The following is a 27073-nucleotide window of genomic DNA, read 5'->3' as shown; positions in this document are numbered from 1 at the left end:
ATCGTCACCAGTAGCAGTGTTCATTATGGCTTTAGTCTATGTGGGGTGTGGGGTCAGCCATTGAAATGAGGTCATACACTAAAGCAAAATGTTAAAGGTGAGAGAGAAGTCGTGAGAAAAGTTATAGACATCTTATTTACATTCCTTATACTGATTAGATAGATAGATAGATAGATAGATAGATAGATAGATAGATAGATAGATGGATAGATAGATAGATAGATAGATAGATAGATAGATAGATAGATAGATAGATAGATAGATAGATAGATAGATAGATAGATAGATAGATAGATAGATAGATAGATAGATAGATAGATAGATAGATAGATAGATAGATAGATAGACAGACAGAATCACACAGCAAGCCGAAGAACAAGCTAAGAACAGCTGTAGCCACAATCAACATAATGTACATTCACACTGCTAACAATTTAAGCTTGTTACAGTATAAAGAGTGGCTAATTCATGTAATTATTTATTTTCAATGCCGTTATCTCAAGATCATAAAGCTGATTTTCACACAGTAACAAATTAAATGATGTTACTACATCAAGAAAACTGTCATTTCTTGAAAACCACATACTGGAACTGGTTGTAACAATTTAGCAAGCTTTATTTTCTCAAGATCATAACACAACCACAGTGAGCTCAAAATATGCTGTTAAATACAACATTTATATGGCATTTCTTGTAATTCTTATGTCTTTGGGCTGCATGGTGGCATGGTGGTTAGCACTGTGGCCTCACAGCAAGAAGGTTGCTGGTTTGATCCTCAGCTGGGGTGAGGCTTGGACAGTGTGGAGTTTGCATGTTCCTCCCGTGTATGCGTGGGTTCTGTCTGGGTACCACCGTCCAAAGACATGCATGTTAGGTTAATTGGTTACTCTAAAATTGCCAATGGGAGTGAGTGTGAGCGTGAGGGGTTGTTTGTCTTTGTGTTGGACAGCGATGGACTGGTGAACTGTCCAGGGTGTACCCTGCCTTTCACCCAAAGACTGCTGGGATAGGCTCCAGCTTCCCCACAACCCTTCATCAGACAGTTAGGATAACAAATGAAGGAATGTTATGTCTCTGTAACAGTAAGGTGATTACGCCATTTTTTTTCTTTTAAATACCTAATTTCTGTGGGTTTCCCCCAATATTTGATACAGAATTTTACTAGGATAACTGAATTCCTGTCTGTGTAGTTTTTATTTCAAGTGCAGTGCAAAGTCCCTGAAAATGATGAGACCTACTTTGGCTGTTGTTCTTAGAAAACTTGTGTGTATAAAAAAAAAAAATAAAAAAAAAAAAAAAAAAGAAAAGAAAACTTGTGTCAGGTTCTTTAACTTTTCAAGGGCACACACAAAAACAGTTTTTCCCCAAATTCAGCAATGCCAGCCTGTCAGAGACTCTGTCCAACCTCTGTAAAAATGATAATAACATGGCTCTGTTTAGGATTTGTTGCAGAGAGACCCTGGTTTGGCTGGTAGAGAACAACCTTATGATGAATATTGAGTCATTTCTTCGGTATTTCATTGGTTTTTTTTGTTTTGTTTTGTTAGTTTATTTGTTGTGCTGTGGGGAACAGCACTGCCCAGTAAAAGAATGGGTCCAACTTTATGCAAAATTCACTTTCTAAAGATTTTCTTTGAATCCCCACAGCATGAGTACGAGGCCCAACAATGAGAAAATTCTGTCACCTCTCTCATTTGCCTGATGCACTTTTTAGTGAACGTGGGCTCATGCGGAAGAGTTTGAGATCTTTCCTCCTGTGACCTCATAAAGGGAAATAACAACTCCCTCTGGTTACTGTCATTGATCCACGCCCAGCTTGCTGAGCCTGCCCTCTAAAACCACTGACCAGGTACCATCAATTGCCTAATTTTCCCCTCCAGAGGGACGTGAAGTGGGCGTGGACCGGCACCACTCATGAACATTTAAAGGTTTAAACACAGCCTGTTCTCAACAGAGCTCACAAGAGCAACTTTTGGAATGGTTGAAATAAAGGATCAAGGCTGAAATTGGGGCAATTCATTCTGAAATAAATGTTGTTGGACCTTTGACACCCCTATGAAATTGTTTTTTTTTAAAAAGCACGATACTGGACCTTTAATTAACTATTTCACCCTACGTTTGTACTGTAATTATAGGACTTGTCTTGACTTGTCATTTATAAAGAGCTTTTTGATGCGACAGAGGAATAAGCTGTAACAGTTTTGGAGATATTGACAGAACCCATTTATTCTTGGTTTCAGTCTTTTCTTGTCCGTCAACAAAACATTACTACTTTTTTTTTCTCTTTACAAGTTTTATAAACAAACAGTGTATGCAGTCTTTAATACCGAGTCTAACACAAACCTGTTTACTGCTCAGGAAATGCTCAGCAAAAAGACCTGTATAAGAAGGTTACTGCCGTAGCAATCGGTGTACACACAGTAAATTTCCCCTGAATAGCACTTGCCTGAAGCAACACCTACTGTAGTAAATGTTTATCCATGTAGACTTCCCATCTCATGCTGTTTTGTCTATGTGTGCAGAAGGTAGCAGCCTGACCAGGAACTGTATGACACGGAGCAAGGGCTCTCATGTCTGCAGGGTGTTCCACAAAGCATGATCATGAAAAGCAGAAACATGAAGAAAAGCGCAAAAGGTTGAGCCTTGGAAACGTCTTTCCTCTGCACGTCAGTAAATTTCCTCTTTTTCCCTTTGGTTCCACATCACTTTTCTATTATGTTTTGAACAAAGTGAAAACATAATACAAATCACGCTGGTAGAAAAAAAAAAAAAATCTAATCATCACACTCAAATGAAAAAATGGATACCAGTGAAAAATGTACACGAATTGTTATTTTTCACATTCTAATTCCCATCACAAAGAACCGAAAAGAAACACATGCTGTATATCAGATTGGTTTGGTGCCTTTTGCCCCAAGCCATGCAGCACACACTGATATTAGTTTTAAATACAGATTGCTGGCAATAATAGAACAGAAGAGTCCATGCTTGCAACATGGGCCTGGTGTGGAGCGCCTCACATTGCTGGCTTGCCAAGACAGCTTCAATCACAAAAGCACACATAAAAGTAGTTCTTTGAGCTCTGTCAACTGTAAACTGTTATTGATCCCAACAAATGAAATTTGTTCAAGATGATCGATCAGACATATTATCTGTGTTTTCCAGTCTATTACCAGCAAGTGGAAACTCAGAAAGCATCAATAAATAGAGCTGGGTCTCCCCGGGTAGATTCCTTTCAAGCTAGAAATGCTGTAAAAACAGGTAACCTAACATAAGCACTTATAGCTAAAGGTAATGGACCTGCATCATGACTAAACGCTCAGTGCCTCGGGTATCTAAATGTGAAAGGCACTTCTGTAGCACCTTCAAGGTCTAGAGGCACTTGTGTTTGTACTGTATACTTGCCCTCATCTCTTCTGCCCCGTTAATACCCCCACCCTCACTCTCTTCAAGACAGGAAAGCCTTCCAGCTGGCACCCACTGCCTGTTCTTGGCAGGTCGAAGGGAACATGAGAATTAAACCTATATCACTCCAGTTACCAGTTCTCAAATATCAGTGGAGTCCAGCACTTCACCAGGGACTGGTGGAAGGAAAGCATGTCAGTGGAACAAAAAGCATCTTCTGGCACCTCTCCACTCAACTGTTCTGCTTGCTGCCATTACAGGAGTGAAGTTTTCATGAAGAATTACTGAAGGTACAAATGATCACATAAAAGACTGATTCATTTTGGAAGCTGGACAGCAAAGTTAGGTATATGCACTTCATCTTTAAGGTGTTATTTCATGGACAGAACGAAAGTGGAGTTTGAAAATGATCAAAGCAACAAACAGTCTAGTTGCTGTACAATTTGGCATTTAAAGTTTTCATCTGAATCACAGTACGCAGCATTGACACTGTCAACACAGTAGGTTCTTTCAAATCCCCCATTTTAATGGAAAAGGCTTTGAACAAAACCTTCCAGAAGTAATAAAATGTTTAGTTTCAGCTGTTTTACAAAAGTGAACCATGCACCTACTGGCACTACAAGAAGTTATGACTTTATCAAAGTGTACTGTACAACTCAGTTAATGTTGACGGATCAACATTTTTAAATACAACTGTACTTAACTGTAAAGAAATCTGTATTGCCCCAAATATACTGATGAAAAGTCAACTTTGTATCCTTCAAATTACACTTCTGGGAAGATGAAAGTTTAAAAGTGAAACAACCTTTGTTTCTGAGTTCTTTCCGCTTTCTGGGTTGTTTTGCCATGTTGCCACTGTGACAAATTCATCCATTGAACTTCACAAAAGCATTTCCTGCTGTCCTTTCACATTTCTTCAAACTAACAGGGGAGTGACAGCTTGTCCACAAACCAACAGCAGCCTCACCAGGAATAGGAATATCCGCCCCTCTACAGTGATAGAGCAGCTCTGATAGCTCCTTTATTATGGAAAATTATTTTAAACAGCATAAAACGGCGGAGCCTCATTTTTTCCATGTTTCTGCCACTATCACTCTAGCTATTGATAAGATGTCTAAATTTATTGCAGAATAATTCTGCGGGAAAAGAGATAAAAGGTTGCTGAATAAAATATGAGGCGAGGGCTGTAAATTGTAGCAATGCATATCATTTCATTCAAATGTAGGACGCAATTACCATCTGCTACACTCATCAGTCCCCTCCTTTATGACTTAATTATATGTTTAATGCTATCAGATCAAGGAAAGGGCAAAACAGATGAATGAGAGAGAAAGAGAAAAGATTCTGCAACAAGACAAAAGGCAGATGAAAAGTAACATAAAAGGATAGAATTGATTTCATTCACCAGGAAATAGAAAAAGCTAATTTAGATACAATGTTCCCTCATCTCCTGTGCCTTTGTAAGATAATAAACCCGGCGTGTTGCCAGTAGGTACCACAGCAGTCAAACAAAAGGAGTCAAGTTCCTCAAAACTGAAAGTCTTCCTGCATTCTCTGTAGATAGCAGCTTGGTGGATCATGGTGTTATCTGGTCAGTGCAATAATTTTAGTCCATCCAGATCTTAGTCATGACTATGTGAAAACCTAAGCAGGTTCAGCGATGGTGAGTCATGGAGGCTGCATTATGAAACTACTGTATATATATATATCACTTGTGTCCTCTGTGCATAAATTTACCTTGAGGGGTGGAAGGGGTTTACCATATCTTCCCTTCTGATGCACATTACACCGTTCACCCTTTCCTGCTTTTGTTTTAGTGCGGTGTTGTATTCTTTCTTCTGCAGAACCCCATTGCCAGGGCTAGAAGAAACTTCTCAATACTGAAACTTTTTGTTTGGATGCAAATCGTGTACGGCAGTGAACACAAAGAAAACTGGCGTTATCCAAATGGCTGTGGGGTAAAAAGCTAGCCACTGGGCATCACAGGTGCCAGCGGGCACTGTCCTAACTGTGTACCTTTGGCCAGAACTCATTACAGAGTGACATTTAGGACTGCTGCTGTCCATGCCAAGTCAGCCCTCTGGATTGAGACAAATTATGTAGTTATTTTTTATGTCAGACATTAAGCCATATCCAGTGGGAGCCAAATCAGAATCACCTTCATGTCACCTGGTAAAATGGTAAAGGCGGTGGACTACTTAAACCGAGACATCATTACGTTTGGTGAAATACTACTTTATCTGTCACACATGAAGAGACTTAAACATCTATAATTCTAGATGATAAGATGTCAATCTATTAAACATTTTTGGAATAGAGGAGTCTTAAGATTTACTTTTCTTGAGCAAGTTAACTCTCCTGCTCAGTTTTCTGTCTTTTTCTTTTCTATAAAGCTGGCAAAACACAAAGCTGGTTGTTCCAGGGTGCTTTGTGGCGAGATTAGATACCACAGAAGGGAAATACTTAAAATACTTTATTTAAATACTTTAAATATTAAATTTTCTTGAAATCATTTTCAAAATAACAAAGAAAAAGATCAATAAATGTATGCAATTAAACCTCTATATATATATATATATATATATATATATATATATATATATATATATATATATATATATATACATATATATGTATATACATATATAAATACATTTTATGACAGTGCTTTACAACAATGTCACATATTAATGCATTTTTATGACATGCATAGAGTAAATCTATATTTGCAAAAGAGAATAAGGTTTTAGTCTTTTACGCACATGCCTCAGAAGGCTGAAGGACTGAGATCTTCACAGCTGATGGTGCGCACGATGAACAGAGCTAGAGCTCCATCTTGTGGACTAATACAAATACAGCAGAGGTGTACCACACAGCCCTCTTAAGATTTCCACATTTCAATAGATAAATGTGAGTAAAACCCTAAAGATAGTAAACTATTTAATGTAACCTGTTAAAGATAAACCACACATATTCGGTGCTTAAGTCAGTAAGTATCCAAAGACATGCATTTTAGGTTAATTGGTCACTTGACAATTCTCCATTAGCATTAATTGTTGTTCGCCTCTGTTTTGACCCTGTGATGGACAGGCAACCTGTCCACAGTGTATCCAGCTCATTGCTGAGCTAGACTCCAGCTTCTCTTCAAACCTTAATTGCAACATGCTGTGCAGAAAGCGAATGGATGTATGGAAGTCAGTCAGTAAAACAAAAATGTAGTAAAGCAATAAATAATTTATTATTCTAAATAAAAACAGGATTTTGATGCCCATGATCACACCAAACATCTACACATGACAAAATACACATAACTGAAAGCACCACTAAGTGAAGAACCTGCAGAGAAAACACACATGACATGAAATAAATCAAAGATGTTTACCTGCTTTGTGTTGTTGGACAAATTACAGATAATTCCTCATTTGATGTATCCTGAATAAAGCTTTCAAGTGATGCATATGCAGCGAACATTTTCCACAAACTTCAAGATGTAAGACACACAAAAAAAACATGAAGTTAATTGCACAAAGGTCTCACTGATGGGAACCATCTGTCAAAACAAGCTCAGCATCCACCGATTCTAATCATAATTAATTAAATGGCTAACAAATTACATACATCATAGTTAGTGAGGGGAGGGGGGCTCTACCACAGGAAGTGTTATGAAACAAATTAGCATTAACAATGAAAGAAAATTACATCACATAACTAAATATTATACTCGTTTCCACGAGCCATATTTCTTAATGAATTCTCTAATTAATTTAATTCACACAATGTGCATAAATTGGAGCTGAAAATGTCAGTGGGTCAAACTTAACCATATTGTTGCTGGATTCTTTTTTTCCAACGAGTGCCATATTAGCACAACATGACCTCTATGTAAATTACATAGACCAACTGTTGTCATTTTAATTCCAGGGTCTAATTAACATGTTCCATAGATATCATACAAGTAGGCCACATTTAACTCGTTTTACACATGCCAGTATCAGTGTACAATTTCTATGTTGCTTCATTTTTCATAATCCTTTTGAGGAGAAGCATCATGACAGCCTGCGATGCAGACGTCAGTTATGCCAGAAAGGATATCATTTTTTTTGTCCTCCATCTTTTATAAATTGTGTAACTTTCTTGTCTGGTTGACTGACGGAAGCTGTGAGCTCTTACAGGTTGTACAGCGGAGCTCAGTCAGCAGACATTCACATGTAAATTGCATATTATTTCTAATAAAAGCAGGCATTTTAGACCTGTCGGCTTGATTTCTGAACACTTATTATATTGAAACAAGGTCAAGCAACACAGTCAAAGTTAGTAGGACTGATTGGCTGAAACACTGACTGCTGTCATACATTTATTTAACTCTAACCAATGGTTCAACATTTCACAGTCATCAATCTGAAGCATTATTATTTTAAGTGGATAATGCACTGATGCTGAATACCAGCTCTTCAGAGAGCCTCAAAAGGTTCATCTGCTTTGAGGGGCAGCATTTAAATGCCCAAGAAAACTGCAGGCAGAATTAGTTTCTTGAGAACTGACAGCTATTATTACAACTATGTTTGAACCTGATATTGGGTATATGTCGGAACTGTGACCGAAAAAGAATACCATCGTTTTTCTGCGGTAATGATTCTTAATCCTGTGGCCATCCAGTTTCTACAAAACATACCCAAATTCACTACTGTATGCAATCAAGAGTGTGAATGCAGATATCGGTGAATAAATGAATAAATTGACCAGTAAGCCTGCACGTGTGTTGCACGGCTCGGGGGCTATCCTGAGGCCAATCATTTAGCTAACACGTTAATGAAAGTGTGTGTAGTGTGGTTAAGGGCAGGCACCATGGGAGGCACCGCTTCCCTCCCTCCTCATGTTGGGGACTGTTAATAGGCTGGATGGAGCCACTGGTACTCCCAAGAGAGGCCTGCTGATGAAGAGGAAAACCTGTCGTTGCCTCCACTAATCACTGCCTAATGGCTGCGGTAACATAGATTTTACAAATGTGACTGTGCATCTGTATCCACACATACAGATGCACAGGAAGAGTTATGAAACAAATTAGCATTAACAATGAAAGGGTTTTCTTTATATTTGTCTATGTGCTGTACACTTGTGTATGTGTGTGTATATATACATATATATATATATATATATATATATATATATATATATATATATATATATATATATATATATATTATACATATATATATATATATATATATTATACATATATATATATATATATATATATATATATATATATATATATATATATATACATTTATATATATATATATATATATATATATATATATATATATATATATATACATTTATATATATACATATATATATATATATATATATATATATATATATATATATACATATATATATATATACATATATATATATATATACATATATACATATATATATATATATACATATATACATATATATATATATATATATATATATATATATATATATATATATATATATATATATATATATATATATATATATATATATATACTTCTCCCAAGATGGTGGAGAATGAGAGGGCTAAGATCCTCTGGGACTTACAAATCCAGACAGATAAAATGGTAGGAAGAACTGGAGAAGGCCTGGAGGGTGAAAGCAACAGTAGTACCCATAGTGATTTGAGCATTGGGGGCCGTGTCCCTCACACTGGAGAAGTGGCTCCAACAGATACCTGGTGAAATACTGCATAGGACACTCAAGCTCCCAGGACTCTGGTAGAGAACCCGAGTTTGAGAGATAAACAGCCAACCTCCCTACCCTGGGGAGATGGGAGGGGCGGGTGAGAGAGGTGGGGTTTTTTTGGGTTTTTTTTTATATACATTTGTGTGTGTGTGTGTGTGTGTGTGTGTGTGTGTGTGTGTGTGTGTGTGTGTGTGTGTGTGTGTGTGTGTGTGTGTGTAAATAGTTGTTAGTAAAAGCTTTATGAGATATGTTTTGTGTTGTAATATAAAAAATGTAGAAAATTAATCATGACCAACACTATGCCCCAACAAGGCCATCTCATTTTGTTCTTTATTAACATTAAAGACACTAAAAGACATTGAAAGACGAGACTAAGATTGCAACAACTCACAAAATGGAACATTTCCCAAAAGACCGTGAACTATTTTTAAGAAAGAAAGAAAGATTTAACTGAATATTACAAATATGTGGATATTTAATATAAAAAATGAAGCAAAAATTATTTTTTGCACCATTCTGTTAATTAGGGTAAGTCTATTACATGGCTTTCATCACTGCTTCAAAAACCTTTATACTTTACATTTTTTACAAGTTTTATCAGTGTCTTCAATATTATTGGCTGTTTACCTTTGTACAGTTATTACATCTGGTGGTTTTGTGCATTTTAAATCTTCATCATGAAATGTAAACATCTAAGTATCACTCAAGTGGGCAGTTAATGAGAGTATGTCATATTATGAATACTGCACTATGATCAATAAAAAGGTAGAGTGAATGTGGAACACTATGCAGGCCAACATATATTAATACATTAGATAAAGTACTTACTTGCATTTGGAAATCTGATGTTTACACAGAAATATTTGTCAGAAGTTGTCTGTTCTCAGGGTTGCACCCAGGTGGACAGTCTTTCCGTGCTTTGGTCCCACCTTTCACTTTTGTTTCTTTAGTTAAACACAACACAGAAAATGAACACGACATGTTATTGTTAATACGGAAATGTTAATAAACACAATGTTACGAACTTCAGTTACTTGAAATGTGATCTTTGACTTTCTTTTTAGGATAAACAGGTAAAATTAAACTCATGTACGTACGCACTGTTTAACGACACCGCCTATAGGCTTACTAATAAGAGTGGTATAACAAGTCATTCTACATTTTAATGTGTGTGTATTTGTCAGGGCAACAAGTTAAGGTACACTCATGTAAACCCAGACAGCTCGCCTCACTGCTTGAAATCTGATACTCTTGATTACATTTTCTGCTACCTGGCTTTGCAATGTAACGCGCGAAGATGAGGTTAAGTTAAAAAAGTACATCCGGTTACGACTTCCAAATTAAGATGTGCAGTCAGTTCAACATCAAACAATGATTTAGCATCTCGCTTTCATTTTTACCCACTTTACAGCACATCATTCTCATCTGTGCACACTGTGTAAGTTACCACGGAAAAGCCAGTTGTTTATTATGAAAGCTCAGTAGTGTTGACAAGGTAACTATCTGAAGTTCATGTGTGCAAGAGTCAGTTTTTGTTAGTATGTGTGTGTTCTCAGGAATCAACATGGAGGTCTTAATTTGTTTCCACATAAAATGTCAGCCTACTGATAAGGATTATATATATATCGACAGAGAGAGACAGGTTTTCTGCATATGGAGAGATAGGACAACAGATGTTTAATTCTTTCCATTATTGTGTTGAATAATATGGTGCAGAAGGAAGTTAAACTTATTTATGACATGGCTTCATTTCTGCACTTCTAGATTTTGTTAATATAACATACATTTCTGTTGCTCTGTAGCACCAAGCAGCTCTCTGATGCTCTTTTAAACCCTGAGCTGAATATATTCAGTATTAATTTTTAAAGAGATGTTATCATAGCCTGAATAAAAGAGGGTGGGATGGAAATAGAAAAGATTAGCAAAAAGAAAAAAAAAAAAGAAAAAAAAAACATGAACAGCCCACATATGCAACATTTGATAAGTGGCGTTCACGTTGTTCACAGCATAAGGTTAATTTAGATAAAGTAAACCAACTTTTTTAAATGGGTTATGTATACCTAAAAACTCAAGAAGACACAGACACAGGAAGTAATATAAGTGTAATATAAGTACAACCAATAATTTTGCAATAGAATTTACTACAAAAGCCAAGCTTTTATTTTAGACACGCAGAACAGTACTTCCTGTGTACTGCTGGTGTTTTCCGGCTACTTTTCATCTTCGGCTGAGACGTTTGTGAAGGTCTGTCCAATCAGGTTGCTGCTAAAGTGGAAGTCAGTCGCTTGCTACGTCCTCATACAAAACTCTAAGTGTAAGTCAAAGAAGTTACGGTGTGGTAAGTCTCTTGACCGAAACAAAACACACTTCAACCAAGTTTCTTTTTGTATTACTTCAACTAGTTATTTCAAGTCTTTTGGACAGACACTGACATGATGTTTCCAGGCGGCTGGACATGACCGGAGCGACACGGTATGGAGAAATGAACACCTACATTGTGCGTTTGTCCTGCGCGACGGGTGTGAGAGCCTGTTGGACGTCTGACTGACAACAGCAGTCCACAGACTACCGCAACCAGCATGCCACGCAGGCAACCAGCTTCCTCAAGAACAAAAAAAGTTTCCCTGCTGCCCAGAAGTGGCCCTCTCAGCATGAGCCTGCCCGCCTAGGTTTACATGTGAACGATGAAGCTAAGACGGTATTTGAGGGGGAGTGGGAGGGTGCTGGCGTTTGTGTTCGTCGCTTCTGTCATTTGGCTTCTGTTTGACATGGCTGCCCTCCGCATATCAATAAACGATGTGAACAGTCAGCTGCTGAAAGAACGAGTGATCAAAGAAAGAGAGATGATCAAACAGCAGTCCAGGGTGACACAGCTGATGAGAAGGGGCTTTAAACACCCAGTTCAGAAGGTGGACTTTGCTGTCACACGTGAGGGGAATACACTCCGTTCAAGCTTTAAAATAGCCCAAGTGTATAGACATGGAGGGAGAGATCAGGATCAAATGTTGGACAAAAGGTTGAACCCCGATCAGGGAGAAACAGATAATGGACCTAAAAATGATGGCTCTAAATCTGCAATTTCTAAACATGAAGCTGCAGCTGCGCTTTCTAAAAGCATCACACCAAAGCAGGATGCCCCTTTCAAAAAAGTAGCCATAAACTTGGATATAAATGTGGCAGTGGCTAATATGAGCCAAGCTCCACCAGGTGTTGAGACAAACAAAGAAAATTTCAAGAACGGACTTATTAAAACAGTGCACGTTACAAAAAATGTTGCGGGCAACAGGGATTCAAAGACAAATGGAAAAGTTAAGGATGAACTTGTTAATAATGAAACAAAAAGGAGCCAGCATCAGAACAAGGACACACACCTTGAGACTTCCAACAACAGTGTAAAGAGAAAGCAGGAGAAAAAGGCGAAGATGGCGGATAGCAGTGAACTTAATGTGCAAAAGGGACCTCTGAAGCCTACAACCAGAAAAGCAGGCGTCCACAAAGTGCTCTCTTTGGATGTGACCCACGCTCCTAGAGATGCTAATGCGGTGGGCCAGTTTGGTCAGGCAGTCTTTCTTGCCAGCAACGAAGACGCAGAGGTGAGAAAAAGATGGGATGAAGGCCACTTCAATGTCTACCTCAGCGACCAGATCCCAGTGGACCGTGCCGTTCCCGACACCCGGCCTGAAATGTAAATCCCTCTCAACAGCTTTACGTCTTCATCCTTCATCTGCAGCGACTGCTAAGCTGAGTCATCCTTTTTGTTGTGTTTCCAGGTGTGCACAGAATCTGGTCCACGATGACCTGCCCTCCACCAGCGTCATATTCTGTTTTGTGGACGAGGTGTGGTCCACGCTGCTCCGCTCGGTGCACAGTGTGCTCAATAGATCTCCACCACACCTCCTCAAAGAGATCATTCTGGTGGATGATTTTAGTACCAAAGGTAAACAGATCCTGACTCATCCTACGTAGATCGGATCAGAGGGTTATTAAGTGTATAAAACAGTTAACTGAAAAAAAAAGCAAGTTTACAACAGTTGTGTTAGATTTAATTGATTAAGTGTTAAAGTTGCTGTTTAAATAATTAATGATTTCAATTTAATCTCCATATTACAGGTTATTGAAACTCTAATATATTGTTCTGTTTGTCTTGTTTCTGTTGTTAGTATAACTATCATGCCGTCATTTCACTCAGCTTTTTTTTTGTTTTACTCTGGCAGACTATCTGAAGGAGCAACTGGATGTGTACATGTCCCAGTTTCCTAAAGTGAGAATCATTCGTCTCAAAGAGCGTCAGGGCCTGATCCGGGCCAGGCTGGCTGGAGCGGCTGTTGCCAAAGGTATGCGAGGCTGAGATTAATATGTTCCAGTTAATTATTGGGGTTATTCTATCTGCTAAAAGTTGATAGAGACTCAAATGAGCAGTCATTTTTCCCACAAAATGGAGTGTAAGGACTAAGATAATAATGCTTAATTATGCGCTTAGACTTTATGGATAAAGCACGAAGCTATTGTCATCCGTGTTAGTACAGTACCATAGAAAGTCATTATTTACATGAATCACGCAGCAGAATCTTATGATTGGTTGAATCTTGACTTTTAAAAGTCAGTAAGGATTATAGAAAAAGCTAAGGTAGCGTACTGTCCTTCACCTCTCCTAATAGCACCTGAGATAGACTTCCCCCTGGAATAAGCAGGTATCATCAGTGGCTGAAGCTCAGCGCTGCATCAATGCGTGGTTAAACACATAAAACCCGAATCACAGAATGAGTTATGACAGCTGGTTAGAAAGGCAATGCCATGCTGCCTCTTCTCTTGTGCGCGTGAAGCTGCCGGACGGATCCACGATAAAAGTACATCAGTCTCAGCCTGGTAGCTCTGTTCTGCGAGGCTGGTCTCTGAATTCCTGTCTGAGGTCATTAATGCTAGATATATTTCATTGATAGATTTATGCCATCATAAAAACAAGTTCCAATGTTAAAGCAGTCTGTGTACCTTATAATATCCAATATGTACAACAATACAAGACACACACTCTGCTTAATATGTTTGGAAGTGGTTACCAAAATAAATGAACTTAAATAGCCTGTAAAAAGGGATGTTTTCACAGATAATCAGATTTTGCGTAGTTAACGGCTTTTTGCTGAGTCACTGTAAAATTGTTTGTTAGCTTCTTTGGATTTGTAACTTGTAACCTTGCATGAAAAACCTCTGATTACTTTAAAGGTAACTTCCAGTTGTCAGGAATCTGAGCGGAGCTTTAGCATCTGTCAGAAATCCAGTCAGGTGTTTGGATCTGTTTTCCCATCATCTCTACGTTCCTCTACCTCACTGGACACCATCAACAAACTTTTCATTCACACTGAACCTTCCCGTTTCTAAAATAAGCAACTGTTAATTGTTGTTTTTAGGTAATTTATGGACATCGCATATGCTTTTCAGGAAACTCCTACACGTTTACAGTTATCCTGTAAAAGTGCTGATATTAAACAATATTTGTTTAACTGCAGCAGGATGTTTGCTTTCCTCTTAATGCAGGTGAAGTTCTTACCTTCCTTGACTCCCATATTGAGTGCAATGTGGGCTGGCTAGAGCCGCTCTTAGAGAGAATCTATGTGGATCGCAAGAAGGTGCCCTGTCCAGTTATTGAAGTCATCAATGACAAGGATATGAGGTGACTGGCAAAGACCACATTGAATACGCCAGCAGTGCCTGCTAGAGTAATGTTGAATACTTGATGCGACACACGTAACCTGTGTTTTTGTCTCTTCATACTCAGTTATATGCTTGTTGACAACTTCCAAAGAGGCATTTTCAAATGGCCTTTGGTGTTTGGTTGGAGCACATTACCAGAGGAGTACATTAAGAAGAACAGCATGACCATTTCAGATCCAATTAGGTAACGTCCTCGCCGCCTCATTTCCATGCTCTGTATTTTATAATTATTATTGTTCATGACTTATATTTATTTTTCCATCTCACAGATGTCCAGTGATGGCTGGTGGCCTTTTCTCCATTGACAAGAAATACTTCTTTGAGCTGGGTGCTTATGATCCTGGTCTTGATGTATGGGGAGGAGAGAACATGGAGATTTCATTTAAGGTTTTTTTTATTTTTTTTATCCATTTCATCCCTGATTATTGTAAATTGTTTGAAAACATAACAGATGTTGTGATGTGGTTACGCATGCACTCTCCTTGCTGCCATCTGAACAGATCTGGATGTGTGGAGGAGAAATCGAGATTATCCCCTGCTCCCGGGTGGGACATATTTTCCGGGGACAGAATCCTTATAAATTCCCAAAGGACCGGCAGAAGACGGTGGAGCGTAACCTGGCAAGGGTGGCTGAAGTTTGGCTGGACGAGTACAAGGACCTTTTCTACGGCCATGGCTACCACCACCTGCTGGATAGAAAGGTCATCGACATTGGCAACCTCACAGAGCAGATCGAGCTGAGGAAGAGGCTCAAATGCAAGAGCTTCAAGTGGTACCTTGAGAACGTGTACCCTGAGATGAATGCTCCGTTAGTCAAAGCTGAGGGCCTGGTATGTGAATATATTACAGCTCCTTGTGTTTTTGTTTTTCGGGTGGTCGCTGTGCTACAATACTTCTTGCTTGAAGTATTGTTAATAATTCTCTAAGATCTTAAGCTAAAACAAAAGCTTCTTATGCTTTTCCACCATAAAACTAATGTTTTAAACAAACACAGGCTTTAATTGGGCCCTTTTTTAACAATGAAACACTGTGGACTGAAGCTCATTGGTATTAATTGAAATTACATTGTAGTTTTCAGGGGGTTTTTTTCTTTTTCTTCCCCCTTCTCCTAAGGTCTTCAATCAGGGCTTGAGAAAATGCCTAACAATGCAGAAAGACTCTTTGTCCTTTGAGATATGTGATCTGAGCAAGCAGGTAAGGTTTATTTCATTCATAATTTGACAGCAAATGCTAGTGAAAGTTCTATAATGGCATCATATTTGTTACTGAGGAAAAGTTTTAAGTCAAAATGCATATTTGCATTTTGCACTGATGGCTGCAGTAAATGTCAAAGTGCTACAGAAGAAGAAAACAAAACAAAAAAGCAAGAAAGAATCCAGAAACTAACCAAAACCAAGAGAAATATAATCAGTCAGAGTCAAACTGAAAGCCAGGATAAACAAGGGTGTAGTCCAAGACCAAGGCTTTCTAAATGCGGCCTATTTGGATACAGATCAGCCCCACTGAGGCGTCTCTCTGTATCTTATAGCATTCATGATGTGCAGCGTAATTACATGGTGGTAACGCTCCGTTCCTCAATCATGTTTAGACTCAGCATTTTAATTACACCTGGATGAGACACGTTCGGCAGCAGGACCTGTGTGTTGCTCCCCAGGACGAAGGCCGTAGAGTTGCTTTACTTTTATGTGACGGCTTCAAACCTGAACTCCGCTGGCTACACAAATCCTCCAACTCCGCTCTCGTAAGTTGACTTTGCATGTGTTGTTTGCCTCCTCTTCTATCCTTGTTTTCCCTTCATAAAGTCTGCTCTATTTTTGTTCTTGATCTCTGTCAGATTTACCTGAATGAACAGGTTTCAAATCCTCAAAAAGCTAAATGTTGAGAACTTGTGAAGTAGTGAACAAGAAAAGGTATGTTTACATGCTAAAGCTTTGTTCGTTAATTGCACTTCTTGTTTTATGTCTGTCAAGGCGGAGCACCTCCTAGCAGAGTTTGCTTCCCACCGCATGTGCCTGGAAGGTGACCCTCTGGGTGAATCGCTTCGTCTCAGCCCGTGTGAACCCAGCAATGCCTTCCAGAAATGGCACTTCACACATTATCACGCGTAATGATGAGAGGAGGCTCTACTGAGAAGACGTTCAAACATGCAGAGAAATTTCCAGTGGCCTTGCACCTCATTGTGGTCCAGTCGGAAAATACGACTGGGAGGAAGAAGATGAAAGCTTACGGTGGCAGTAATATTAATCCGACGGTGTGGGGCTGTGTTGCAGAGAAAACAAAAATGATTTTATTATGACATTGTATTGTTTTATTTTGTTTTGTTTTTTTCTTCAGTAGAAATCAGATGAATTTATTTAAGACTCTTCTGGTTTCTGCAGTGCCTCACAGGTTGAATAATAACCTGATCTTCCTGTGCACGGGACATCTGTGTTTCAAGATGTCATGTGCTTCATGCTGCTTTTCTGGGTTTCAATGTTGCATTGTCGAGGTTCTCATGTGAAAACTGCACCTGTGTATAACTTTCATAAATGACACTAGAGGGAAGTGTTGCTTCAAAACACTCATGAAACCTGTGGTCTGGTGTGAGAATTTTACTCTGTTATTAAGCATTTTTAACGTCAAATTGCGGGGAAAGCATCTTAATAAGGTGAGAAGAAATAAATTGAAAATGTTAAATTTGTGTCAATTTTATTTTATTTTTCTTTATCGACTAGACATTTTTAGTAAGTTTGCAGGTTATTTGTATTTGTCACAGTCTGCCTCCAAACTTCAAACACTACAGGGCTTTTTTGTGTAGATGATAGTATTATAAAAGATACATAAAGTGGTCAAAGACCCAACTTGAACATAAAATTTTCATCACAAAATGATCACATAAAACCTTTAGAAATGACCGTTGAGAGTCGACAGTTAAAAATGAACATTTAGTCTGGAAATGTTGTGCAAACATTAAAAAAAAGTACATTTTAGAACCAGTATACCAGTAAGCATGAGATATTTAACTGAATGTTTGTGTTATTTATTTTTGAGGTCTTTGTCCTTTGGAAAACCATTTTGCTCACAAATTCATCAACATGACCTCAAACTCCTGTATCTTCTCCTGTGTGTTGCCTCTGCGGATCTTGCGGTAAGACACGGTGCTGTATTTGGAGGAGGTAAGATGGTTGAAGGGACTGAGGCCAGACTTCAGCGGAGCAGATCTACTTGGGTTGGGGTTTTGAGAAAGCCCAGCATGGACCTCCAGGTCCACCTTGAGCTGACGGTTGCCTGCTTGGTGGAGCTCAGCATCAGGCAGGTGTTTGGAGATTTCTGCTTTTTCGTTTGAGTAGCTCTCCTCATTAAATGCATGAAACGGACTTTGGTTTGATGTTGGGACTTTCAACATTACTTCCTCCTTCGTTAGTTGCTTTACTGAGGGGAAAAAAGAAAGGAGGCATCTGTTTTGCATTCTGTAAAACTTTTGTTTAAACAGTCTTATTTCAGTGGACAATAAACTCATCTTACCTTTTTTTGCAGCCTTGTTCAGGGCTTGCTGTGTTTGCATATCTATAGCTGCGCAGTTTGGTTGCAGAGACATCCCAGAAGGTCTCCCACACTTTCCTGCTTCTCTGTGGTCTGATGCACAGGCTTTTTCACATTTTTGTATCAGATTTTTTTTTAATTCTTCAATGCAAACGACCTGTTTGGTCGCTTCCTTCTCCATCTTGAAACTTCTTTTGTAATTAATGATTTCTTCTGGATCCCACGCTTGCTGCTGGTCAGTTTCACAGTCTGCCACGCTGTTTACAAGACGTTTGCACCTGCTGCTTTCAAAAGCGTCTTTGTCCTGCTGAGTTTGTTCCTCATCGCTGTAGAACACCGAGTCATCTCCCATCTCCATGAACCACACATCCATCTCATTAGGCTCCTCCAGCATCTTACAGGCATCGAGGGTGTTCCCACCAATGATCTCCAACACCTGCGATGCCTGTGCATCCTGCATTCTGAGTTGTGTCTCATTTAAAGGGGATGTTCTTGTCTCCATTTTTTCTGGTGAGTCTTAAAAAAAACTTCTCTGATGCTCTTTGCTGAATCAGAAGTTAAACACGGTCACATCTTCTCCAGCCGTGCCGTTCTCCATTGTCAAAGAACTCAGCCTTTCAACCAACAGTGGGAGGTGTGGACTTGCAGTGTACTCACAAGGCCTTGCACCATGTAAATGTGACTGTTGAATCACTGAAGAACAAGGGTTTTCTTGTGGACCCAACAAAGGTTCATTGTGAAGCTGGCAGCTGCATATGGAGCAGTTGTACTAATTTTTAAATCTCTGCTTGGTGACCACCTTCTTTCTGTAGCATTTTAAGTCTGGATTAACATTCTTCTATAGGTTGCCTACACATTATTTTACTGCTGGAAGCAGAAACGGGTGTGCATGTGGACTGAGGTAAAGCTATGGGACGTGTTGAATTTGTAATACCATAACGACCTTAAGTTTTTCAGGCATCTGAAAAGTTGATGTAAATTTGCATTTTGTTGCACTGTGTTGGAAAGTAAATTTACTTAACTACAAACTGACTTTTGATGTGTTTAAGACACATCATTTTATTAGAGATTGCATCAACAGTTTGCAACCTTTTGCAACAACATGGTAATATGAAATTCCAAATATTTTTCACACAGAGCATCATCCTATGTTTGGGACCACTGGAAAACACTTTGATACAAAGTTAAAAGTAGCATCTATTAACTAACTATAGCACTGAATATAATACTGCATCCTCTGTTGTTGTGAGGCATTATATATTCCTGTCTGCAGGCAGGAAATTTGTCACTGACTTCTTTTGTTATAAACTATATTTTTTACCTAAAAATCTATTTAGAGGTTTTTCTGACAGCAGAGAATGAAAAACAAGCTTTTTTGGTTTTGCTCCATCAAATGTTATGATCTAGCATTAGCAAGTAAACATTAAATTAAGATATAGTTTCCTGATACCAAAGTGAAGTTATCAGTTCTATATAGTTTTCTTCAGCAGAGATGTATAGAGAGACCGGAAGCCAGAAGGTAAGACTAAACACAGGAAATGGGTGAGGTTTCTGTCTATTATTAAAAGGTTACTTACAAACTAACATTTGGGGGGAATGTTTGATGTGCACTTGCATCATCCACAAATATCATTCATGCAGTTCACGCCGCTGCTTCCTTCTTGCTGAATGAAGCAAGCAGAGTACTATGATGGGTGGTATATGAAAACAAAGTTTATTTATCTTTTAAAAGCTCTTTCCATTTATATAATCTTGAGATGACTGAAACAGACAAAAGCATAATACTAAAAAAAGATAAATGAATAAAAAAAAAACTATCACATAACATTCAGATCATGCAGAATTTACAAAAACATATTTTACTGGTTGTAAGTGGTGAAACTGTTGTAGCCTGAAGGGTCTGAAGGTAATTTTGGAAATGAAAACGCTTACGTAGTATCTCCATACCCACATCCTGTTTTGAGCTGAGCCACAATCTCTACGGTTTAGATATTTGGTTTTGTGCACCTGAATGTGTTGTAAGTGCTACATTCTGGATGTCTCTCTCTGAAAACTGAGTTGTCTCAGAATCTAAATGTATGATCTCACTGTGCTACATGAAGACAGCTGCTGCTTCTCTGCTTAATGCTGGCCAAAACGTGATTATGGCACAAGGTAGACATTTCTCTTCAAGTTACCCGGATGCATCATCCCATCATTACAGTCGGCTATGTGTACATTCATTTAACACACATTCATTTTAGTAATGCATTTGCGCTACATTTCAAAACAAACTGAGCCAGGCTCACCTCAAAGGCTCAGAAAGCATTAGATTAAACTTTTCACATTTACACACTCTGTGATTTCAAAAGTTCTTCTTCCCTTAATGAATTGCGTGGCAATACACTTCAGTGTCTGTTTATTCCTGCCACTTATAGGGTGTGAAGTTCCTTCATGCCAACCCTTAGTACCAGATCAACACAATCAGCTCATGGACAAGTCAGTGAGTGACTGCGCCCATCTCCTCTTCTTCAACTGATCGCTGGAGTCCAGGAATTAACTTGAGGATGTGTTTGCGCACGCTGGCTTTCCTGACTCTTCTGGGCAGAGTCCCAAACAGGGATGAGGTCCGCATTTCTTCCCAGGACGGAGAGAGTGAGCTGCTGCTGTCGGCCAGACTGGAACTGCTGGAGCGGCTGAGGGCCTGGTGATGATGGCTGGAGCTTGATGAAATCCTCCTGGAGCTGTTCTGTGAAGAGAAGTCTCCAGAAAAGAAGCAACCATCTTCTGAAATGCTGGCTGCACTGGAGGGGCTTGGTGAGCACAGATCCCCAAACACACTGGCTTGGTCGCTGTCATCTGTCAGCATGCTCCTGTTGCTGCTGTCACTGGAGAAACGTCTTCCACAGCGGCCAATGGGGGAGCTCAGAACAGCTGATGAGTCCATCAGGGAGTGGAGGCTGCTTTCTCTTAAGTTACCTGAAAAAATAAGAGTTTTTTTCAGTAAAAGTTACCGCTGACGAGAAATCTAAAACAGGAAATTAGTTATTAGCTGTATGTTAATTCCCAGGGGAGCACCTTCATGTGAAGCATACATACTTCATATCATAAACAGTGTCACTGAAGAGAAATGACAGTGGCTGTGAGAGAGGAAGTGCTGTGGTTTGACAGCTGAGCAAATGTTCTCACCTCGCACAAGACGTTTTTCCTGTAATGTGAGCGCTTGAAGCTCCATCCACTTCTCACGGAGGGTTTGCTGTATGGGCAGAAAACACTGGCGTTATGCTTCCAATGAAATTCTTTCATCCTGTGCAGTTTGTGAGGGGCATTTCCCAAGACAGTTTCTCAGTCCAACAACACAAAGTCAGTCTCCTGTAGCTTTAACTGAGATTAAACTATGAGGTGCTACAACTGCAGGTAAATAACCAGTGGTAGTTTTGTGATTTCAGGTGTTTGTTAGTTTTACTGTTGTTGTTTTGTATTTGCTCTATATTAGTTTGGTTTGGGACATACCTGGAGCAGGTTCAACCTCTTTTCCAGCTCTATCTGTTTTACTACATTCCCACATACAGTCTCCATCCTGAAATCAAAATACAACACACAGTTATACACACAAATGATGATGAATTCTGCTTTTTCTTTCTATTTCATTTGATGTGTGAGTTACCAATCCTTGATGTCACTCACTTTAGACTGTTTGTTGATTCTCTTATTAGTCCAAGTACATGCTTATGAGACAATCCTTCAATGCTGACCCCATTGATAGTGACAATAACATCACCTATATAAAACAAGGATGGAAATAACAGGGCGTTGTGATTTCTGAGAAGAAACCTTTCAGTGTGAATGTGTGTAGGTGTTAGGGCGTTTAGTACTGATATGTCTGACAAGTGAGAGAGAGTATCTGTCAGTCTTTAGGTAACACTGTGTATGTATAAAAAAAAAGGTTGTGTAGGGTCTATAAGGTATGGAGGAACTGGGTGGTTTACCTGCGGTCAGACCAGCACTCTCAGCAACACTGGCCTCATTCACTTTGCACACGAAGGTGCACATCTCTACTGCAGAACTGTTTCTCAGCTGCAGGCCATAAGTCTGCAAACACGGGACAGTTTAGTCACAAAATCTGTCAGAATAGTATTTTCCCAAAAAGTATGTCAAACACAGTGCAAGCATGAATAAATCTCATATACTTTACCTGAATTTCAAAACCAAATGTTTCATTGTCTTCTTTTTCCAGTATAATTGTTGTCCTGTGCAAAAAAAAAAATATTTTAATTGATTTAATTCTTTCTCGTTAAAGACATTTGCTTTAAAAAAATCTAAAGAATCTAGCTTTCAGACTCTAAAATGCAATGAGAATGCAAAACAGCTTAATGTAAAATTTGCACATTTAATCTGATACTTACCTTTGTGGGTCCATGTAATCAACCAGTGAATTGGAGTGGGTTAGTTTTGGCTGCAGAAGGAGAAATGCAGAGTTCCTCTTTAAAACAATATAATGGGTTTACATCTCACATGAGTCTAAAGAAAAAGTTCATTTTGATGCATTATGAAGATAATCTATTTAGGCATGAATGTAAATAGTCTTAAACTTGTCTGGACGGTTGCATGAAGCTGCAACATCCTTGTTTTAAACTCTCTTACATTAAAAAAAAAAGAAAACAATTTAGAACCAGTGTAAGATTGAATAAGAAAATCTCAGTTAATTTGATTTTTACAGCTGTGTTTGTAAATGTAGATGTGGAATTGTTTATAAGTTCTCGTCTCACTTTGCAAACTCTGGGCAAAGAGCCAGTGTTCTGTCGGTGTCGATCATTGTTCCCTCTCAATGAGCGCCGGTACCAGAGAGAACTTTTTTTCCTCATAGTGTTATCCAGAATGTATTTCTCTTGGCTGGCCTGGTGTTGAAGTCCATTGAAATTCATGGTAGACTGCATGGTAGAGTAGTCCTCAAAGCACCATCATGTCCTGCTGCAGCAGCTCCTCAGTGATTGTGTGGCCCTGCCCTGCTGTGCAGCCAAAAGTAAAATGTGTCAAAGCGGAAATCCTCATCATGTGATGGCTGTGGTGGCCCTGCATCTGCAGATCACATCCTCGCATGCTTACTTTCCTGTTCACCTCCTTTAAACTTTTTGTTCTCTTTCTTGAGAAGTGCTGGTCTGCTGTTTTGAAAAGAAATCGGGAGGGGGAATGTCGACTCTATTGTGCACAAATCCCCTTCAAACAGCCCCTTCTCTTTTTGCAGTCGAAGCAATTCGGTTTATGGTCTGTCAGAAATCAGCGATGCATGAGAAATTGCCACCTCACTCCTCCATCGGCACCTGCTTCCACGCTGTTCTACTCTCAGTTTCTCAATGGGCTAAGCTTCAGACTGAGCCTGAGTCCTGTGCTCTGCCAAGCAGGGAGACTTGTCTTATGAGGACAGAAAAAAGGCTGATTTCGCTCGGGGCTGCTGTCATGCTCCCGAAGCAGAAAGCATGGGTCATTGGGCTGAAGGTATCAGACATGGTGGGATCAAAAAGAAAAATCACACACAGTCAGGCTGGTAGTCAGGGAGACAATGGCTGTTAGCTCAAAGGAAGCTTAAATCTGATGCACTAACTTTTCCCCCAATGCAACACTCACACTTTAAAAAGTTAAGCTCTACAATGTTTGACAGGTTGCTAAAATGTAGATATTTAGTACAGTACATAAACAGTTGAAAGATTCCTGAGCAGATTGCTTCACAGCAGTCCACTCTGCCCCAGTGATCCTCAGCAGCACCACTGGTCAACTAACCACGGGACTGTCTGGAACAGCACTTTGCAAATCCCTCACTCTATTGTTGTCACATTAAGTACAGAAAAGAATTTATTTGAAGATTTTGACTGAATATAACAGTCTGCATAAAATAAGCACATCCTAATAAAACATGGCTGAACAAGCAAGAACAAATTATTGTCTTTGGAATAGTCTCTAATGTGAATAAAGAAAATATAATGGAACGTAAACTTTAGGAAATCTTTTTGTATGATCTATTTAAATAAAACATATAATTGCAATGTTCATCTGAGAAAAACAAGCACACACACACACACACACATATACACACACACACACACACAAAACAGTTGGCTTGGATTTGAAACCCCAAATCCAAGCCAACTAATAGGCCTCCATTTCTTCTTTTTGAGCTGCTCCTCAGTTGAGTTGTGAAAGTGTTGATATTATCCCCACCTTGATCGATACCACTATTGGTTCAAAATAAGCTGCAGTCACTGAAGCCACCAACAAGCAACCGTAACATATCCACTCACATGCTTTATGCTGTAGTTTGCATGTTCTACCTCTGCAAACATGCTTCAGTCCAAACCATGTCACGCAGGAGCCCCTCTTCACCAACACGTCTGGTCTTTTAACTAGTTTTGCTCAAGTTTCCATTTACCAGAAAGTGTTTTTTCTGCACCTTCCAGTTTGTGCAATTTCTTTCACACACACCGCAACAAAAAAGGTACAAGCCTAATTATCATTATAATTAGATCAAATCGTGTGATAAAACTCTAGGAATTTTCTGTAACTGGTTTGTGTGATGGGGGAGTTGTTGGAAGTACCACACAAACAGACTAAAAAACTTCTCATGAAATCAGTCTAAAAATGATGTTTCTTACATTCAGATCAAATATTTAAAATAGTTTGTATTATTACTTTTTATTTCTTCTTTCTAAAGCCAACTGAATGCCAGTTTTAAGTGCCATTCATTTACTCTATCACCTTTACTTTTATACATTTCTTTTTCCTGTGATGTTTTTTTTTTTTTTTTAAAAAAAAAAGCTAAAGCTAATTGTGATTATTTCAAATGTGTCCTCTCAGCCTCAGGCAAATGACATCAAGTGACCTTAATTATGTGACAAGCATCACAACCAAATCTGTTACAGCAGCAAAACCCAATGTTAAGGCATTGACTCATCTGTGTAGCACCGATGGCTTCAGGGTTCCAGCCTTATTTCCTCTGCCTAACGGACATTAACAGCTTACGTGGAGAGCGGCAAATCAGAAAACCAAGATGAGTCACATCAGTTGAAATAAAGGAATCACTGAAGAAGATGAAAGAGGCTTGTTTAAGACAGGCTGCTGCTGGGAAATTCTGCCTTGCATTCAGTAAACCTGCACAGCTCTGCACAATCAGTACTTTCAAGTTTACATTTGCAATATGAGACAGATAAAAGACGTGACAGAAACCAAGTCAGCACATGAAAACTGGTGTTTATTGATTTCACAGTTCTATACAGAATAAATAGTGCAAGAGAAGAAAGATACAACGCAGTGGCACAAAATCCACATGAGCAACGACACAGAAGAGTTTTACGGAAATGAAATGTGTAGATTTAAACAAAAGGGCTTTGAAATCAAACGTAGGTTGCGTTTTATGAGACCTATATGACACTCATTTTTATAAGTTGATATTTTCTCATCGGTTGTAAAGATACATCAGAAATTGCACACACTGATGACTGCTTTTGCTAACATTTCTTCTTTATGGCATCTGATTCTTGAAGAAGCAGATCATACATAATGAATCAAATTGGCTCATCACATCAACTTAAGAAAAGCAAAGAAGAACAACTGTGGTAGGTTTTTTTTTTCTTTTTTAACAGAGGCAGGGATAGTCAATTAGATGGTGCATTTTCAATATTTCTCATCTTTATTCTTTGCAATACAGACATATAATCCCACAACTTAGTTTACTGAGAAAAAAAAAGAAAAGAAAAAAACAATAGGTTACTCTCACATATATTGATATCTGTCAAGACAGCCACAGGCTACTGAACATCACTTGGTTTCCACAGGCAGTAATGACAATTCATGACCCTTCGTTATAGAAATACATTCCCAATATGTGTCAACACTGATACTTTAGCAGCTACATGGAAAATGAAAAGGATGCTAGAGATGAGCAAGATTTCTTTCTTTTTTTTTTTTTCCAAAGCGCCATTTTCACAATCACTGTAATGATAAATCACTTCACATGATATGAAACACAAACAAACGGATGGACGCACAGGCACTCCTGCATAAACATCGCTTCATACAAGCACGCTCGGTGTATAGATTTACTTCTTTGCACTTTCCCTAAGCCTGTTACATCAAGGCTTTATAGGCTGCGTCACACAGCGGCATTAGTGTGCACCCATCGTTTAAACTGTGCTCCATGTATATTATGAACACAGCTTCGACATTAAGCGCTACAGCCTTTTTGTATTCTTTGTCATTTTCTTACTTTCTTGTTTCATAGCTCTGTAGATCATGTTTTATGCGGTTTGAAGTAAAACTGCTGCAAAACTAAATATCACATATTTTTTTCAGCAAAACTGAAAGAGGCAACATTATCACACAAAAACGATATGATCAAACAATACATTATGTCTTTGTTGTTGGACTCTGCAACTTGACAAAAGTTCTTAAAAGTGCAAAATAAGTCATCAAATCTCATAGTTTCACTTAACTTCACAATATGTTAACATTTGTGGCAGCAACTTTCCCATGAAGCTCTAAAAGTGGAGAAACATCTTTGAGAGCAGCCATTAAAAGAGAAATGTGTAACCTGAGAGAGGCACCAGGGAAACATTGAAGATATATAAATTCAAATTTTTAACTTTTTAATGTGGCTACATTTTTCATTTGTACTCTGTAAGCCTCAGGAAAATTCTTTGTCTTGTTGGTGGCACTAAACCACATCCATCCA

General features: G+C 38.8%; 3 protein-coding genes across 4 annotated transcripts; 1 reads left to right on the top strand and 2 right to left on the bottom strand.

Annotated features, from left to right (window-relative positions):
• Positions 1–11402: 11402 nt before the first annotated feature.
• On the top strand, positions 11403–17496 carry galnt5 (polypeptide N-acetylgalactosaminyltransferase 5). Of its 2 annotated transcripts, XM_079254189.1 has the most exons (11): positions 11403–11479; positions 11587–12826; positions 12912–13078; positions 13356–13475; positions 14674–14809; positions 14915–15034; positions 15120–15237; positions 15351–15680; positions 15964–16044; positions 16439–16591; positions 16821–17496. In XM_079254189.1, exons 2-11 carry the CDS (start codon positions 11826–11828, stop codon positions 16956–16958), a joined length of 2364 nt encoding a protein of 787 aa, XP_079110315.1. In that variant the 5' UTR covers positions 11403–11479; positions 11587–11825; the 3' UTR covers positions 16959–17496. The 2 variants fall into 2 exon arrangements, with proteins under 2 accessions (XP_079110315.1, XP_079110314.1); XM_079254188.1 differs by having other exon boundaries at positions 11420–12826.
• Positions 17497–17637: 141 nt separating this feature from the next.
• On the bottom strand, positions 17638–18944 carry LOC306766125 (uncharacterized protein). Its single transcript, XM_079253734.1, has 2 exons — positions 18355–18944; positions 17638–18261 (listed from the first exon to the last, which is right to left on the bottom strand). The coding sequence occupies exons 1-2, from the start codon at positions 18872–18874 to the stop codon at positions 17909–17911; spliced, it is 873 nt and encodes a 290-aa protein (XP_079109860.1). The 5' UTR covers positions 18875–18944; the 3' UTR covers positions 17638–17908.
• A 1907-nt stretch (positions 18945–20851) lies between these two features.
• cytip (cytohesin 1 interacting protein) lies at positions 20852–23288 on the bottom strand (the record flags this gene model as incomplete). Its single annotated transcript, XM_079254713.1, has 8 exons — positions 20852–21330; positions 21541–21607; positions 21865–21931; positions 22039–22132; positions 22341–22443; positions 22547–22601; positions 22758–22807; positions 23121–23288. The coding sequence occupies 8 exons, from the start codon at positions 23286–23288 to the stop codon at positions 20852–20854; spliced, it is 1083 nt and encodes a 360-aa protein (XP_079110839.1).
• Between the last annotated feature and the right edge of the window lie 3785 nt (positions 23289–27073).

This window comes from Telmatherina bonti (assembly GCF_933228915.1).
Source record: "Telmatherina bonti genome assembly, chromosome: 15".
Classification (NCBI taxonomy): domain Eukaryota; kingdom Metazoa; phylum Chordata; class Actinopteri; order Atheriniformes; family Telmatherinidae; genus Telmatherina; species Telmatherina bonti.
This window is presented reverse-complemented; position numbering and strand designations above follow the sequence as displayed.

Coding starts and splice junctions, on each gene's coding strand:
- galnt5 (XM_079254189.1), top strand. CDS start 11,826: ATGAAGCTAAGACGGTATTTGAGGGGGAGTGGGAGGGTGCTGGCGTTT. Junction 15,035..15,119: donor ACCATTTCAGATCCAATTAG/GTAACGTCCTCG, acceptor TCCATCTCACAG/ATGTCCAGTGATGGCTGGTG. Junction 16,045..16,438: donor TATGTGATCTGAGCAAGCAG/GTAAGGTTTATT, acceptor AATCATGTTTAG/ACTCAGCATTTTAATTACAC.
- LOC306766125 (XM_079253734.1), bottom strand. CDS start 18,874: ATGGAGACAAGAACATCCCCTTTAAATGAGACACAACTCAGAATGCAG. Junction 18,262..18,354: donor GAACAAGGCTGCAAAAAAAG/GTAAGATGAGTT, acceptor TTTTCCCCTCAG/TAAAGCAACTAACGAAGGAG.